Consider the following 18,732-nt stretch of genomic DNA (forward strand, 5'->3'; position numbering starts at 1 on the left):
GGAGGCCCGAGACAATGGTGGGAATGCTGCTACAGTTGCTCCAATCTGCTACATTCTGTTAAAGCTGCTACAAGGCAGCTCAAGGACGAGCCGCGCAGTGCATTGTTGGAGGCCACGGTGAAGAATTGTGGTGAATGTTGGGCGGCGTTTGCCACTACCTTACGCGAAGTGTGCCATCCTATCTCCTGTCTAAATGGGCTAAGTGATCACTGAGCTAATCCAATTGAGCACGTGCTCGCACATGTTTGCTGTCAGCCATTTAGAAACTCTATGCTCCATGTTTCGTGAGTCGTACGTAGTGTTGGGCCCATAGGTCGGCACACGGCTGAGCGCAAGGTCGTGGGATGGATCTCTTCTGTAGGGGCACAATTGAAACACTGAAACATTGAATTGAACTGAAACACCGACCGACCGACCGACCGACCGACCGACCGACCGACCGACCGACCGACCGACCGACCGACCGACCGACCGACCGACCGACCGACCGACCGACCGACCGACCGACCGACCGACCGACCGACCGACCGACCGACCGACCGACCGACCGACCGACCGACCGACCGACCGACCGACCGACCGACCGACCGACCGACCGACCGACCGACCGACCGACCGACCGACCGACCGACCGACCGACCGACCGACCGACCGACCGACCGACCGACCGACCGACCGACCGACCGACCGACCGACCGACCGACCGACCGACCGACCGACCGACCGACCGACCGACCGACCGACCGACCGACCGACCGACCGACCGACCGACCGACCGACCGACCGACCGACCGACCGACCGACCGACCGACCGACCGACCGACCGACCGACCGACCGACCGACCGACCGACCGACCGACCGACCGACCGACCGACCGACCGACCGACCGACCGACCGACCGACCGACCGACCGACCGACCGACCGACCGACCGACCGACCGACCGACCGACCGACCGACCGACCGACCGACCGACCGACCGACCGACCGACCGACCGACCGACCGACCGACCGACCGACCGACCGACCGACCGACCGACCGACCGACCGACCGACCGACCGACCGACCGACCGACCGACCGACCGACCGACCGACCGACCGACCGAAAAGCGCTCCGTTATTGTGCATTAGGTTCTCTGTGAGCAACTGCTAGAGGTCAAAAATTCAGTGTTGCACTATGGCATTGCTCAGAATCAGGTTCTGGTTTTGGCATGTAAAATGCCATAATTTTAAGGGGGGACATGGGGATCAAAGCAAACTTTTTTATTTACCAGCCGATTTTGATGAAATTTTGCACGGGTGTTAATAACATCACATAAACAAAACTGTGAAAATATGGCTGCAATATCTGAAGTACTTTTTTGTTTACAAAATTTTTCTGCTTTCATTTTTGCAAAATGCCTGCACACCTGTATATTGATGGTAGGAGTTAAAGCAAACATTGATAGCACTCCTATATGTATCCTCCACACAGTGACATTCCTGTAATTTTTTTAGCCTAGCAGATTTTTTTTATATTCTCATTCCTTGGTAGCTACTTCAGTTGCATGAAAATCTCGACTGTGAAAACAAAAGATAACAAATTATTGAAGCAACTATTTTGAAAACAAGACATGTCACTGTGTGCAGTGGTGCACAATGAGTGTAACAAAACAAACGGTGTAAAAATATTCATAACAGTGGCTGAGATATTGGCTTTGCAAGTTGACCTTGGTGGTAGAAAAAAGTTTTGAGAAAAAGGTGTTCGAAGTTTTGAGCCATGTTTATTCGAGTAGAAACCACCGGCCTTGTAGGTGCAGGTGTCAGGTTGATCTCTTGGCTTCTTGGATCTTTTATGCTTGCTTTCATGTGCTTTTTGTGCCCTCTTCTTGCTCAAGGCATCTTTCTCAGCCGCTCGACTCGCTTGAGTCCGTCACCACCGAGCATGCTCCTCCCGCCGTAAACCCTATCTTCCGTTCGGTTGCCGGCACAGAACCAAGTGACGCGCGGACAGTGGCGGCGGTCATATTCAACACCACCGACAAGATGAATTGTGACTCAAGATGCGACTGTATGGTGCGACCGTTGCTGATGCACGGTTCGTTTTCACGGCCGGCAGACGCACGCGCTTGGACCGCACTTTCGTCGTTCATCTCGGTGACGGCGGTGGCACAATCGGGGTACGTCGCGGAGTATTTACGGGACGTCGCAGGCCCGGAAGCATCGGAAACGGCCGTTATTAGTTCGGTATCATCACCATTGGAGCTCAAGGCTGCAACAGCCTGTGAACTGCCCGGCAATGCATCGACAGTCTCTCTTGCAAGCTAGCGCGCGGACACATCTCTGCTAGGACTACTTATCGTTCAGATGTTCGGCGGCTTGCGCTTGCGGCTGCCGAAGCGGTGCTTGGTCGCGTATTTCGTCGTCCACGTCCGCCCAGTCATGCTCGAAACCACAAAATGAAACAGAAAACTCAAATCGGAATAAAGCGATGAAGCGGCGGTGTACCTCGAATATCTAACACGTAAACAAAGGCGCAGCAGCCAGCGCGCGAAGAAACGGGAGAAGCAGACGCCGCAGCAGCTCGCTTCAAGACCCGGCCAATGGGGCTGCTCATAACACGCACGTGACGAAGCTAGCCAATCGGCGGCCGTAACAAGCAGCTCCGCGACCTTCAGACTTTTTATGTTTTTATGCTTGCTCTTCTCTCTATCAGGAAATGAAAGAGGGGCGTCAAAAGGCGAAGAGGCGCGCTTTTCAACGGTACCAGCATGGCCGTGCCGCGTACTGCCGTTCCGGAGCTAGGGGCGCTCGAAAACCGTGACTTTTCCACCGATTTTCACGAAAGTTTCGCTGTATTGCCTGGTATATATATTTATTTATGGTACTTAGCAGTCGTTTTCAGCGGAAATACTTGGAAAACTTATAGAAAAGGGGTCATAGATTCGGAATCTGCAACTTTCTAAAAAGTGATTTTTGGGTCGTTTTTCCATAGTTGATCCCCGCGTCCCCCCTTAAGTTGACTGCCTTATCATAAAGTGGTGCACTCATGTCTGTCTTGTCGACAGACTACAAGCGAATGTGAGACCTGCTACTGAGATCATGGATAGCACTTTTCTATTGAGCACCGCACTTCGACAGTTGAATGCAGCATAGGAGCAGATACTGGTGATATGTAGCAGCCACACACACTTGAAAAACAGAGACAAATCTGCTTCTTTGCTTCTAAGCATCCAATTTTTTAGAATTTAGCATGACGAGGCATTTTATTCTTTAAAGGTAGGGTAATAACTTCGAATTGTCACTGTGCATACTGTTAACTATTGTGCTTTTATGCTGCCAAGGTGGGAGGGCATTTGGCACCCTGTTTTTTGTGCTGGTGTCATACATGAGGCATTGTATCACTCTTGCAGGTGATGCATGACATTCTGGACATGATGCCTGAGGGCATCAAGCAAAACAAAGCCCGCACGATCCTGCAACACCTGTCTGAGGCGTGGCGCTGCTGGAAGGCCAACATTCCATGGAAGGTGGGTGTGATGAGCAAGAAAGTGTCTCGGCATGTTTTGCCTCTCTGGCTCGCACAAGTCACGCAACACATTTTCTCTTCGTAGTCACGTGCAGATCACGAAACACATAGCCACATTCAAGTATCAGCTGCAAACTTGATTTCCGATTTTTCTAGGCATGAACTGCCAAAGACATAAGTAAAACCTCGTTAAACCGTACCTGCTTAAGGGGTATTTTTTAATTCTTGTTCGATTTTGATGAAACTTTCTGAGTTTATGTTTTTGAATGTGCTAGTTTTATATATATATATTCAGTTTTCTTGCAGAGTAAAGAACTTTTCAAAAATTGAAGAAATTCAGCTTTATTGCATAATTTGCTTGGAGGTGAGCTATCTACCAAACTATACATGGCATCATATCAACATACGAAAGGATGTGAAACTAACGAAGAGTGCAAATAAGCAAGTATGGTGTGCTAACCCAATCTTACATAATCTTACATCAAATGAGAACATTGCAAACTTCAGTGAAAAAAATCCATCCAACTGCTAAATAAGGAAACATGTCTTATTAAAATTTTTTCTAATAAATGCAACAGTGTTATTTCGTAAATTTTCACCCTACACAGCTTTGCCTTTCTGGAAAAATAGAATTGCAGTGCTAGCACAATTAGAAGCAGAGATAATGCACCTCCAATATGGCATAATCGTCAAAATTATGGTTTTGAGAAAACAAAAATATTACACAACTGATACAGTTGAACCCACTTAAAACAATACTCAAATGCCATGAAAATTCCATTGTTATAACCGATAACTGTTATAAACGGGTTGCATGAAACAATCTAATAGTGGGGATGGCCGAACTGATCTTGGGAAAGTATAATGGCGGAGTGCCCCTCCCCACCATCTTCCTCCATCCGGCTGCTGATTGTGCCCACCCGCTTAAGGGGGGAAGCGGGGATCAGATCGCGATTTTCGCGAAAAAAATCGATTTTTGAAAAGTACGCTTTTCAGAATCTACAGCATCATTTCTATCTTGTACTGAAATATTTCACCGAAAAACAAACTCTAAGCACTTAAAATAAATATATTTGTCGGTGCCGGCGTCCACAAATCCGCCCGAAATCGCGAAAAAGCCGCGAAGTTCAACGCGCGACTGCTCGGCTTTCCCGCCACGGAGCGCCGCCATTTTGGTATCGTTGGAAAGCCCGACTCTTTGACTCTTTGTCCCAGCCCTTCCCTTCCTTCCCTGCCAGCCAGCAAGCGCACAAAAAAAGAAAAACAGGAGAGTGGCAGCACGGAGCAGCCAATGGCTGCCGCGCCCCGATTGGCTCTGCGCCGCGGCTCGTTGTAAGGCGCCTCCTCATTGGTCGACGCCGCGCCATAATGGCGGCCGAGGCAAGGAGCGCAAGGAGCGTCTGCTTTTGTCCGCTGCTGGGAAGCCTTTCTGGACTTTCCTTCTCTTGTGTTTCGAGGACGTCGGCCACGTGCAATGGATCCGCGCACGTTCGAAAAGAAGTACCGGACGAAGCATGCCTACGGGAAGCGGAAACGCAAGCCCGTCACAGCAAGGAAGAAGCGGCGATTGTCAGCAGGTGGTTCGGCCGAGCCGAGCGTCCGTTCAGAATCGGCGGAGTACGCGCCCAACGTGCTGTGCGATCTCTCGCCCAACGTGCTGCGGGATCTTGCGCCGAGTCGAGCACCAGCCAGCGATAGTGAGACGAACCATGATCTTTTGCCGTCGAAGCGCGGGCGCAGTGTTACTTCACCGGTGACGATCGACATGCCAGTGAGTCTCGCCGTACGCGAGCGTCCCGTCGCAAGTTCGTCCAGCACAGATTACGGAGTGAGCTTGCAGCGGTCATCGCCGCCCGACTGCAGAGCATCGGAGACGCGCTTCCGCGGTGTGTCGTTCAACGCCGAGATGTCTCCGCAGCCAACAACCGCCAGTGAAGGCAGTCCCATGCCATCGACGAGTTCCGGCGCTTCGACGGAGCTGCAACGCGGGCGCACGCTCGCTGCCGCGGATGCGCCGGCGGCCGACCTTGCCGCTCATCGCAGTGTTGACTGTTCGCCCAGTGAACGTCGCACTATTCAAGCTCACCTGGAAACACGATTTGTGTCCGCGGAAACTGCAGAACTGCAAGCGTCGAGAGTTCGCGAATCGCTTCGCGCGGTTTCAGCAACGGAGCGCAAGTTCGGGCTGACTGGCTCACAGGAAAATGCCATTCCCGCACCTCCAGAAGAGGAGTTTATGCTTGTTCAAGTTGCTGCTTTGAACTCGCTGATTGGTTCCCCGCTTTGCCCAACTTGTCAGCAGCCCGGCCTAGCAGTGCACCGCGAGACTGAACTGGGACTAGCTGTGAAGATGGTACTTTCATGCATTTCCTGTGGTAGTACCCTACAGTCTGAGTGGTCCTCACAAAGGAAGAGCGGCTCTAGAGCTTTCGAGGTCAACATCAGAGCTATGCAAGCAATAAAGAGCATTGGGAAAGGACCAACTGCTCTTAATGACTTCTGGGCCACCATGAATGTCTCGCATCGTGGGTTACACCACAAAACATATGATGGGCACCTCAAAAAGACTTTCAAGCCTGCCGCAGCGGCAGCTGCACACAACATCTTCACAGATGCTGTAGAGGCAGTGAAAAAGGTGTACACTGAAATGGAGACAACATTTTCAAAGAACATTACAGTAGTGTATGATGGCACATGGTTGACACGCGGCCACAGCTCCCATACCGGCGTAGGCTGTATAATTGATTTCCATACAGGGCTTGTGTTGGACTGCATAGTTCTGTCCAACTTCTGCCTTGGGTGCAGCCGACAGCCAGCAGAAAGTGACCCCAACTATGCTGAATGGAAGCAGCAACACCAGTGCCAGAAAAACACTGATGTGAATTCTGGAAGAATGGAGGTTGAGGCTGCACTACAGCTCTTCAGGCGCTCCTTGAGCAGAAATGATCTACGTTACACAAACATAGTTTGTGACGGGGACAGCCGCATGTTTCGCACTCTATGTGATGAAGAAGTTTATGGTTTTGTGCAGCTATCTAAAGAGGACTGCATAAATCATGTTAAAAAACGAATGGGGGCTGCACTTCGCTCTTTGGTGGCCAAGGCAAAGAAAGGAGAGCCACTAGGTGGAAAGGGGGGCCTGACACAGCAGCTCATCAAAAAACTGACAAACTACTATGGCCTTGCTCTGCGGAACCACTCGGAAGTCGAGGAAATGCAAAGGGCAGTAATGGCAACGTACTACCACATCACATCAACAGATGATGAGCCCCATCATGAGCTGTGTCCCCCTGGCCCCCTTAGCTGGTGCAACCACCGGTCAGCTGAGGCAGAAGGGCAGCCAGCACCAGCTCACAAGTACAAGCTTTCAGCTAAAGTTGCTGAAGCACTCCTGCCTGTGTACCAGCGCCTCTCAGACCCTCAGTTGCTGGCCCGGTGCAGAGGAGGCAAAACTCAAAACGCGGCTGAGAGTCTCCATTCAGTGATATGGTCACTAGTATCAAAAGACCAGCATGCCTCACTGTTTGCTGTGGAAACAGCAGTGCACGAGGCAATTTCAAAGTACAACTCGGGCAGTCTGAAAGCTTATTCAGACCTGTGCACAACATTGGGCCTGCGCCCTGGTGCCCTCTCTCTTCAGCGGGCTGTCGAGAAAGACTCCCAGCGAATGAAGAAGGCACACAAAGTCCATCTCCTGAAAGGACAGAGGGCTAAGAAGTCACCTGCTGCCAAGGACACCAAATTCTACAATGCAGGAGCATTCTAGACAGTGTGTGCCAGTATGGAACTTTGAGGCTTGTTTTCTCAAAAGTTTGTTTTGAGCTTATCACCTCGCTCGTGGAAAGCATAGCACGGCAATGGGAGCACGGATTTTAATCCTGTTTGTTTTGCTGCAATTGGTGAAGTGTGCCTTATGTCAAGACAGTCTCAGATTTACCATTTAGGCTCACCATTTTTTTATTACACAATAATTGGAGCATGATACATTCTAAACATAAAGAGAAGGTGCATACTATATCGTTTAGAAGAAGAGCAGAGAAATTTAAAAAGAAATTAAGAGAATCTTGACTTAGACTATACTTCTTAGTAACTATTAAAAACATTTACAGACCCATAACCCATTTTGCTGTCACGCTAGGCTTTCTACGAGCAAGCAACATGTGAGCAATATATAAATAATGATAAAATAAAAACTACTGAAGATATGATTGTGAAACTTTGCAGCTGTCTGTTTGATGCTATTTCGAACCTGTATGCCAAATTTCATCACTCTAAGATAAAAAATGAAAAAGTTAGTTCCGATCCCCTCATCCCCCCTTAAAGGGCCCTTCACCAGGTCTGGCCATTTTGAGCTGACAAGCGCAGAGCACTCATTGAGCGATAACGATCATGCCTGCAAAGCATTACATTGCTACCCGCCTGGAAAGATCTGCAATTTCAAACTGAACGCTGTTTTTCCTTCTCGCGGCCGCTGCTCTCCAATCCAGACGGTGACATACTCGCGTCCCAGCGCCTACGTAGTGGTGTCCTCAGTGTGATGTCACTCATGGTGACACGTGGCTTCGAGAATTATTCAAGACAGCATCTGTAATCTGTGCAATCCGTTGCTTGAATTGACGAATTGAAGTTTACAGGAATAATAAAACGCACAAACGGAATGTCTGCGTGTTTCTTGTTTTACTTTGCACCGAAGCAAGAGAGATGGTACTTCCGTTTCATCTGCTTGTTGCCACAGTTGTATGGTCACGTGCGCAGGTACCGAAACTGTGCCATTTTCTACCGTCTTCGAGCGCGTGATCATGCTCTGCGATCCACTTGTTCTGCCTCAGTATTCGTGTAGCACTGAATTATACCGCTAGTCATGTTTCCTTGTGCACAGCGCGCAAAATAGTTTCGCGTGAACGAAACAACAGCTTGCGCGCGATGCCATCAGTGAAAATGCGTAGCGCCGAAAAAAAAAATAAAAGCGAGGAGAAAAAAGGATGAAGGTGGGGCCGTGACGTAAGCGTCACGTGATCCTTGAGGTCCGATATGGGAGAACACAGTGAAGGAATTATGCTTGTGTAGGCTAGACGGGGCGATAAGAGAGTGGAGTGGAGTGGAGCCCACCTGCTGAAATTATGGTTTCGCAGCACTGAGATATTTCTATCTCTGCTATTAATGAGCCAATTTGAAAAATATTTGTGACAGAATGCTCTCTAGAGAACACTAAGAAATTCTAGTGTATAACCGAAATTTGCTATGGGGCTTGGTAAGGGGTCCTTTAAGGGGAGAAGTAGGTTCCAAAACCAATTTTGTTAATTTTAGTGTGGACTGGATCATATTTAATAGCATTTTTCAGTTTTTCTGCTGATTGCAAATATCTAATTAGATTTTGTATATCTGCATTAGAACAAATCAGGTGAAGTTTTTAATACAGAAATTCAGTGTATTTCTTGCGGAACTTTTCAAAAACTTTGTCAAAAGTAAAAACAAAGTATACGGCCAGAACTCTAGCCGGTGATACTATTTTTATTGTTCTCAGTGCAGTTCTAATGCGAAAAAAAAAAAAAAGAACAGATGTAAACATGATTGCAATATTCTTGCTAATTTTCGTTTATAATTAGTGACAATTAGAATTTAGCCGACAGCTTTAGAAATGAATAAATATCATCACTGGCTAGATCCATTTGACACGAATATATTGATACCAAGCATTTTTCTGGTACTTAGAAAGAACATATGAAGATCCCCCGTAAGGCAGTGTGTGGTGTCCAAGATGCAGAGAAAAACAAATTTGAAGTTTCAGTTCATTGTAACTTTGAATGGCCTAACAATATGACCAAATCAATTGCATTACTATCTAGCCCTGTCTTTCAGCAACAAATTCAAGACATATATGTTCACATTGTGCAAAAATAAAACTGAGATATTGGTTGCAACATCATGCATAGTCGTTCAAATTAGTGCCAGAAAGCTAGCACCACGTGCTTCACATTTCTATTTTAAACGAGAAGAAAGAGGGTTAACCGAGGGGCCCGATTTTTATTAGTCATATCATAAGAAGCCATCAAACACTGACACCAAGGACAACACAGGGGAAATTACTTGTGCTTAATAAATGAACTAAAGAAACGATAAATTAATGGAAATGAAAGTGGATGAAAAAACAACTTGCCGCAGCTGGGGAACGATCCCACAACCTTCGCATTTTGTGAAATGTGAAGGTTGTGACACATAGCAGCCTGAGTTCGTTATAACCAATTATGTGAAATCGGGACATTGTAGTAAGCAAGTTATTTCACCGTGTGCGAAACATACAAAAGTTGACGGTGCAGCAGCATTTCATTGTTATAACCGATACATTATTAAAACCGGTATCGTTATGGGGCTCTTGCATTGCCCAGGGGGCGCTGCGAAAATGGTGCTAAAAAGCGCCCTCTGTCCTGAACTGGGTAGTACCAAGCTCAGTCGTCTGCTTCGGAAAGCACGTTTACAATATGGACCCACGACTTTCGGATTTGTTGTACCACGGCTTGCAGCGAATATCGGGCACTGAAGATTTTTTTCAGGGCTAGCACGCTGCGTAAAGGCAATAAATTATGCAACGCAGAATACATATACTCCGTTCAAGAAATAAGTGGCGGAGTTTTAGCGCGGTGTCAATCGCAAGTGAAGCGAGTCGCGTACGAAGTTGAACTTCATGTAAGGTTTGGACGCTGTTAGATTCAGGCGCACAAACGCGAGGCAATGTTCGCTATAAATAAATTCACAGCAGCGATAAGCAGAAATCATGTGTACGGAACTGCTCGAGCGCACGATCGTTCGCGCCGCGACAGCAGCGGTCTTTCGACATGCTGCGAAACAGCGGGCCTCCTGCAATTCTTGTTGACTGCATGCCGCTAGACAAGTAGTTATGCCTGCACTGTAGTAGCAGCCAACTGTCCCTTTAGCAACTGATAAATAACTGATGCAATGTATATGAGCTCTCAGTAACGTACGTGCGAATCGCGCTGCAGCGCAAGCTCGTGCGCTGCTCGCTTGATGTAGCTTTTAATGACAGCGCTCGAATGTCAATGTGCTGCAGTCAATACTACCTTGCTGCGCTGCCTCAATGTGCTGACTTGAGGTCAAGGATGAGCACATTTAACTCTCTAACCTGTGCTACTCGTAGTGGGTAGTGAATTGTCACCGAATCAGCCCGACCATTTGTGCTCATTTGCACACACCTGGTCACTTCACCACTGTGCACCGGTCGAATTTTCGTTGTGGCCGGGTCTCGAATCGTGAATCACCCTCCATGTCTGCTGCTATGTTGGTCTGCTGTCGGGACTGTAGGTACAAAAGACCGAATTTAAGAACGCAGATAATCAAGCAAGCTTCAAGACAGGTGAAGCAGTCAGCATGGCACGAAGTTTCGCTTACCCAGCGTGACGAACTGCAGCTATCGAGTGCGCCCGACGCCCCGCTTCGTGAGGCCTTGAAGGAAAACGGTAGAATCTGATGTTGGGATTCAGGCCATTTTGTTCATGGCAGCCCATGACGCAGAAGTAACGACGGTGACGCTTTTTCGAGGCTGAGCTAGATCTCTCCGGATCGGCGTCGCCGATTCCTTCTGTTTCCAGCATTACGTCTCACGGAGAGTTTGTTTTCGTTCAACTATAGGTTGCAGCGAGCTCGCAGCGTGGTCGGCGTGGTCGGTGAGAAGCAACAAGCTTTTTCGCACTTGCAACAGAGCCGAAAAAAGCGCGAATCAACGCAAAACTCGGGCTAGAAACGTGCTTCGCCACAGCCAGGGCTCAATACTACCCAAGCGGGTACTACCCAGATAACGTTTCGCGCACCGCCACCAGGCGCCGCTACTATACCTCAAACTCCAGTGCAAGACGTCCATAGGTGAGTTGGACTGTATTGAAAGAAAGTTAGGAAAAAATGGCATGAAAAGCCATCGGTAAGCATTAGGTATAATTCATGGCCGTTTGGCCGTTGCTGGTCGACGACATAGCATGCACTGCGAGTACGTTCATGTTGAAAGGATTACACGTTTTCGGGCCCCCATTTCCCCGCGAGCTCCATCCCGACACAACTGAACTGCAGTTCTTGCAAACCACGGTCAGTTTAGTAGCAGAACTGCAATCCTGATTGCTTCGCATCAGCTACGCAGAACCACCACAAGTGTTCGAGAAAACGCCAAGAAGATTGCTCACTGCTGCAAGTCCGACGTCAGCGTATGGAGCAGCGGGCTTCGCGACCGAGGCTGCTGCACTATCGGCAGTCGGATCTTCAAGAAAACTCCAAATCCCCTTCGTGGCTGTTGTAGATGCAATCTTGTCGAGCATAGCTTGCTCGTGTGCTCGTATAGTAGCCACTTCCTCTTCACTTACGACAGCCGTGTTCAATTCGTCCGTGAGTGTAACTGGCCCGTTGATATGCGTGATCCGACAGAGCAGTTCAGGTGTCTATGTTTGGTGGCGGTACAACTTCAGTGGCGAACTTCCGGGTACCCTGTGCTGACTGCGACGACAGACTCGCTTTCGAAAGTTTATTGCATCTTGCACGTTTCCACCTGTAACAATTCATCGAATAATACTGTCGAACTTCCCGCATATTTAGCGTCGCCGACATCTCAGTGACATTTTTGGTGTGCGAAGTGAAAAAACACTGCATGCTTTTTCCCTTTCATCGCTTTTACTCTGAGTTCTGTTTTTGACAGGTAAGGGGGCAATCTCATGCTATTTCGGTTAAGCAGTACCGTATACACGATTGTAAGACCACTCGAATGTAAGTTGCCCCCCCCCCTCTTGTCGCTTGTGTCGGGGAAAAAGAAAAGCAGAGCATACCCGAGGGCGCATTCGATAACAGAAATTTATTAGTAGCCGGCATGGCCACTGGACTACTCGTCTTCACTTTGTGAGGTTACTGGGCCGACACCAGGTGGCATAGAATCGCAGGCACGAGACGGCAGGCAACGGTGTGTGGCGGGGAGGGAGAGCATGGAATGCGTATGTGCATGGTAGGCATGCGGGGTGCGCGCAACAACGAACTGAGTGAGTGAAGTAATCCCAAGCCGTGTGCAGTGCCACGGGACGGAACCTGAAAGAAATGGCGAAGGCGACCAGCCTTATCATGGAACACACTTGTAGGGTGTCTACCAACCGGGAAAACCGGGAATTCTCAGGGATTTTGAGTAGTCTGGAAAAACTCAGGGAGAACTCAGGGAGTTCGTGCCTCTATCAGGGAAAACTAGCTGTAATTTTATTGAAAGGGTCGAAAGTCGCGGTAATGCTGGCATGAGTAAGAGACGGGAATCGTAATGAATCGCCTTTGACGCCCTGTCATCGGCTGGAAGAGGTGACAGTGCGCTGTCAACGACCGACTTTCTGGATTCCCGATAATTTGGACGGCTATGGGCACCATCACGTACCCATTATAGTCAATGTATCGGAACGTCTGAAATTTCGGACGCAAGAACTCTTTGCCGTCCGATTTTCCGGATGTTTTGCCGTGACCGCAGGTGCGAAACGGCATTAATCAAAGCCACCACCACTGCCATTTTGATTACCTCGCCTCCTCGAACCGGCGCTCTCGCACGCAGATCCGCTGGCAGCCGTAGCCACCACTGCAGCAACGCTAGGCCTAGCTGCTTCGGCGTTCGCTATGAAGCTTCTTGCCGTTCTGTGCCGTGTTTATTGAAAGCATTCGCTACTCTCAACAACGGCACGGATTCCGCCGTTATGGTCCTCGCGATTGGCTTAGAAGCTTGGAAAGCACAGTACGTTGCATAATGCCGGTTCCCGAAAGTCAGCTTCGCCTCCATACAGAAACGTTACTTGGTGAAGAATTAACAAAAGTATTGCGGTGAAGCATAACAAAAGTGTAAAGGGGCTATTCCCATGGGACGCAGTATGTATTCCTTAATTATACACGCATGCACCCAATATTTCTTGCCACAGTACGAGCACCGTTATGCCTAATACGTGTACCGACAGGCCTGCAGAGCGTTTTCGAATGTGCGTGTGGTGGTTTCAGCCTTTAAATGCAGTAAATGACAACCATTAATTTTTTCCAACTTACCGATTTTTATGATGTTTTCGCGGACCCTAGGGATTTCAAAAAATCGGACGTGAACTGTGCAACTAACCAAGAAGATGCTTTAAGTGGTCCATGGGACGAACGAGTGGCGTAAGGAAGACAACAACATAAGGTACCTACGCATTGAGGAATGAACGGGAAAGGAAGCGTGCTGCTGCCGTTTTGAAGGAGCTTGCGCTCAAAACACAGTGTTGGCTTATGCCGAGATGCAGGTGTCCCTGATCCAAACCAATATAAACTCTAAAGCAGTGAAACACAACACTGAGGTGTCGTGGGCGGGTTGAGAGTATGTCAGAACAGTTGAGGTTGACTTACGAGCTGTTGAGAGAGAATCCCAATTGTCACAAAGTTCGGGCCTCATACCACTGAGCTTGGTTTCAGTTGATAGAAATAGCTCATATTTGAAAATATTTGCTTCTGTATGTATCTCCTTTTTATTCGTATTTGAGAATGTCCGACTCGGTTTGCATTTTTAAAGACATTTTATTTGCTGTGCATTTTACTAACCCCTTCATATATCCTCTTTTTGAATAACGTAAACATTACTCCTTTGTAATCAAATTGGATTAAGTCGTTCCTTTTTTAAAGTTTCTTTCATATGCTTACTACAGAGTGACAGCATTGGGCAGTAATGATTTCAGCCCGTCTTGACATAAAACATAGTTCTGCATCACTCAGGGAATTTCGCGAAGGCACTCAGGGAAAACCTGGAAAACTCAGGGAATTTGGAAATGTCAATTTGGTAGACACCCTGGCTTGGCATCGCCTGCGCTACAAGCTATCGCCACCGCTTGTATCGCACAAGCAGCAGCCGATTTGGCCCTTGTCTATTCATCTCCGCACGCCACTGGAACACCCAACCTAACTCTCCCGGCCTAGCCACGAGAGTGGCAGCTGCAGCCTGCGACAGTTCTTCCGAGTGTCTGCGGTCAGCAATGCTTCACGCTGGAGCCCCGGAAGGGAACCCCTCACCTGTGCCGTTGACTCGCGCTCTGAACACATGGGGCAGCTACACTTCGGCACCGCAACAACTTGAGAGAGCGTCTCAGAACTTCAGGTTTCAAGCGATGCAAGATATCCTGCCATTCGAGCCGCCAAACCGTGTATCACGTATCGTGTAAACGTATCATGTAAACGTATCACGTGTCAGCGGTGTGGTGGTTTTGGCCACATTGCACGTCAATGCACTACTGCTAAACCACGCAGCCAACCTCGCCGTTTCCCTGGGCCACCGACAAGGAGATTGCTTGGGAAATGAACGAGTATAGCGGCTTCTCCGGCCCACGGCTATGCGACATCCCCGCAAGTGCTGCTTGAACTGTTGATTGGTGACAGTGTCCTTATGCACTCATGGACACTGGGGCAAGCATGAGTTTAATAGGTAGCAGTGCCATTGCAGCGGCCAAGTGCACGGGAGCCACCTTCAGGGAAGAAGCACGAACCCTGAGGCTTACTCAGGGCTGGTCACAAACTGCACAATCGGTTCGCTGTTTGGCAAGGTGGGCCAGGAAGCAGCGTTTTCTTCTTCTGCCAGAGCTGTTTCACACTGTTGTCCTTGGGCAGATTTTCTTCAGGTGGCAGGTATTTCTCTCCACATGGGCCTTGGTGGATGGTCACTGCACTCTGACCCATATGCGCTCGTCAAATTTAAAAGGGCACCGAAGCGGCCATGTGCATCGGATGCAGGACACCGACCCTTGTCAGTCTGTAATACAGCGTTGCTATGCGATAAGCAAGGTCAAGAGCCCTGTGATAATGTGGCCAGCTTTCTACAGGCACTTTATGCAGATGTGCAGGATGTATGCCACAATACCGCCAAGAGTGGCGAGTGTAGTCTAGAGAACCTTCGGGAGGAGCAGAAGCAGAAACTTAATAACATCCTTGCAGACCATAACCATATTTTTACCACTTTGCCAGGCTTCACGTTCCTGGTGGTTCACAAAATAAACACAGGCAGCCACCCACCAGTTATATGCAAGCTGCGCCCGGTTAACAGCCAAAAGAGAAATTCTTGATGGGTGTATCCAAGATTTGCTGGACCAAGACATAATTGAGCCCTGCTCCAGATCCTGGGCCAGTGCCTTTGTATTACTAAAAAAGAAAACTGGAGGATATCGCCTTGCGGTCAACTTTAAATGCAATCACAACTGCGCCGGTATGTCCCATGCCCCGCACAGACTGGGTAATGGCTCAGCTCGGCCGCGCAAGGTGGTTCACGAGTTTTGACCTTGCTCAGGGCTTCTTTCAAGTGTCGGTTGCTCCCGAAGATGTACCGAAGACTGCATTCCTTTGCCATAGAGGAGTGTTTCAATTTAAGCGAATGCCATTTGGGGTAGCAGGTGGGCCAGCAACATTTCAGTCTCTCATGGTCAAAGTGTTCAAAGACATAAAACACTACTGAATGACATTTCTTGATGATGTGCTCATTTATTCGGAAACATTTGAGGACCACCTACAGCCTATCCATGAGGCACTGCGAAGAATTGGCTCTGCAGGTCTGACAATCAATCCCAGCAAAGTTACATGCTGTGAACAGGTATTAAAGTTCCTTGGGCATGTAATCTCTCCAGGCAAATGTAAACCTGACCCGGACAAGGTGCGAACGGTTGAAGAGTTCCCATCCTCTAAAACAGTCAAGTAGCTCCAAATGTTTTTGGGCCTTGTGGGATACTACAGAAAATCTATCCCCTGGTTTTCTGACAAGGCCAGACCTCTGACAGCTCTCCTCAAGAAAGGAGCCCATTGGGTTTGGGTTGCCAAGCAACAGACAGCATTCGAGACTTAGGTTAACGCTGGCAGGAGAGATGGCTGTGGTATTGCCTGACCTGAGCAGGCCCTTTGTGATTGAAACAGATGCCAGTGGCCATGGCATTTCGGCAGTGTTATTGCAAGAAGTCGAAGGTGAACTCAGGCCTGTGTCATTTATAAGCAGGCCCCTCAGCGCTTCTGAAGAGAACTGTACTGTCAAAGAATGGGAATGTCTCGCTGTGGTGTGGGCTGTCAATAGGTTCCGACCGTATGTAGAATTCACATCATTTGAGGTGCATTTTGACCATACATCATTGGCTTGAATGTTTACAACTGAGCGGACATCGTGCGAAGTGTGACGTTGGGTGTTGAGATTGCAAGGGTTCAAGTGTGCCATAAGGCATTGTAAAGGACGACTCAACATCCCAGCGGATGCACTAAGCAGGTGCCCCATCCCTGCTGCCAAATCTGCTCAGCCTTGTTTGGCAGAGGACTTGTTTCCAATCGAAGTGCAAGAGCCACAACGAACCATTCGTTTTGAACTAGCAGCCCCTGTTGACGTGGCTGATGTGTCCCCACTGCATTGCAAAGTTCCAGTTGGAACAACGCAAGGGTCCACTGCTGCTGCAGCTGCTGCAATACTTAAATTGTGGCCTGCTACCTGGTGATGCTGAAGAGTCCAAGAGGATACAGGACCTATCTGATGACAGCGAAATCTCGAAAAATGGTATCCTTACGTACACAGTCAGTGAACGTAAGGTTGCCTGGCTTCTCCAACACTTACGAGACGTGGCACTGAAAATGGAGCATGACCACCTCCTAAGTGGGCATTTAGGCTTTTTGAAAACTACGAAACGTGTGAAGAGCCGGTGTACATGGCTCGGTATCCACTCCGATATCTCCCGTTGCATCCGCAGCTGCCTGCAGTGCCACGCTTTTCAAACCTCATTGGCAAAAACCAAAAGGACTGATGGACAGTTCATGGGCCACCCACCAATTGCAGCAGCTAAGTGTGGACCTTGTTGGGCCACTGCCCACAACCCCTCGGTGCCACATGTACATCCTGGTGGGGCTGGACAAGTTCACGGAGTTTGTGAAGCTTTTCCCGTTACGTGACGCCTACCTCCAAATTGATAATCAATAAAATGATCGATGTTTTTTGCCGGCATGGTGTGCCTAGCTTCATGTCTAGCAACAATGGCAAACCATTCATAAGCAAAGTGGGGAAAGGCATTCTCCAGCACTGGGGAATCAAGGAGAGCCACACAGTCCCATACAGACCAGCAGGACAGACTGTGGAACGCCATAATGCAACGATTAAACAATGCCTGGTGGGCTACTGCACTTCCCACAGGGACTGGGACATAAGGCTGCCTGAGGTGGCGTTTACAATGTACACATCTGAAAGTTTAGTTACTGGCTTTACGCCTGCCTTCTTGTGCTATGGGTGGGAACTACGGAACCGGTTCCGCGGAGCCATCACAATCATGCAGCTGGCACCGAGGTGTCCCCTTCTGTGCCTCATGTCCTAGCTGCTGAACTGGATGTGTACCTTCGAGATGCCTGGGCCTTTGCACAGGAACACGAAACTTTGGGTAAAGCCAGCCAGGCAAAGTGTTACAATAATATGCGCACTCCAGCTACCTTCCAGGCAGGAGACGTGGTTCTCCGGGACACGTACCCACTAAGCAAGGCAGGCATTGAATTCACAACCAAGTTTGTCCCTCGACGCACAGGGACATTTAGAGTGACTGTACGCTTTGGATGCAATACCTACAGACTCGGAGACCCAGCTACAGGGAAATAGGAAGGCCTCGCTAATGCACACCAGCTGAGCCCTTATGATGTGCCTTGGAAGCCCTCTGCACAGGATAAAGGGGGGGGGGGGGGGGGAGGCATCTTTGAGGGTACCGGGCTGACGCCAGGCGGCATAGAATCGCAGGCACGAGACTGTAGGCAAAACTCTGTAGAAAAGCAGGCACGGGACAGTAGGCAACGGCATGTGGCGGAGAGGGAGAACATGGAAGGCGTGTTTCTGTGGTCGGCATGCGGGGTGGGTGCGACAACGAACTGAGCGAGTGAAGTAATCAGCAGAGCAAGCCGCGTGCGGTGCAGTGCAGCAGGACGGAACGCAGACTGCGTTTATGTGCTTGCGCCGAGGATTTCCCGTACTTGACAACTTGTGCCATCATCCTCACTAGTGCTGCCATTGTCATCGCTGCTACGGTCCCACAATGCGTCATCGTCCAGCAAAATTTTCCTTCACTCCAGTCGCCACTCTTGCTCCACCCGTTCAGAAACATTAAACTTGCGGCGCACTGCACAGTGATTTGTTTCTTTCGCGTAAAGGATGGCAGCCCTCTTGAACACTCCTGTGAATGAGCGCCGAAGGTTTGTGGGCCTG

The 18,732-nt window shown here is 49.2% G+C and overlaps 1 protein-coding gene across 1 annotated transcript in view; it reads left to right on the forward strand.

The window, feature by feature from the left end:
* Prp8 (pre-mRNA processing factor 8) overlaps positions 1-18,732 on the forward strand; it is a 297,334-nt gene that overhangs the window by 115,646 nt on the left and 162,956 nt on the right. Inside the window, exon 13 of the mRNA XM_050169409.2 lies at positions 3,394-3,510. Within this exon, the coding sequence (XP_050025366.1) occupies positions 3,394-3,510 (117 nt within the window). The remainder of the gene's footprint in view (positions 1-3,393; positions 3,511-18,732) is intronic.

Source organism: Dermacentor andersoni, chromosome 3, assembly GCF_023375885.2.
Source record: "Dermacentor andersoni chromosome 3, qqDerAnde1_hic_scaffold, whole genome shotgun sequence".
NCBI classification, from domain to species: Eukaryota; Metazoa; Arthropoda; class Arachnida; order Ixodida; family Ixodidae; genus Dermacentor; species Dermacentor andersoni.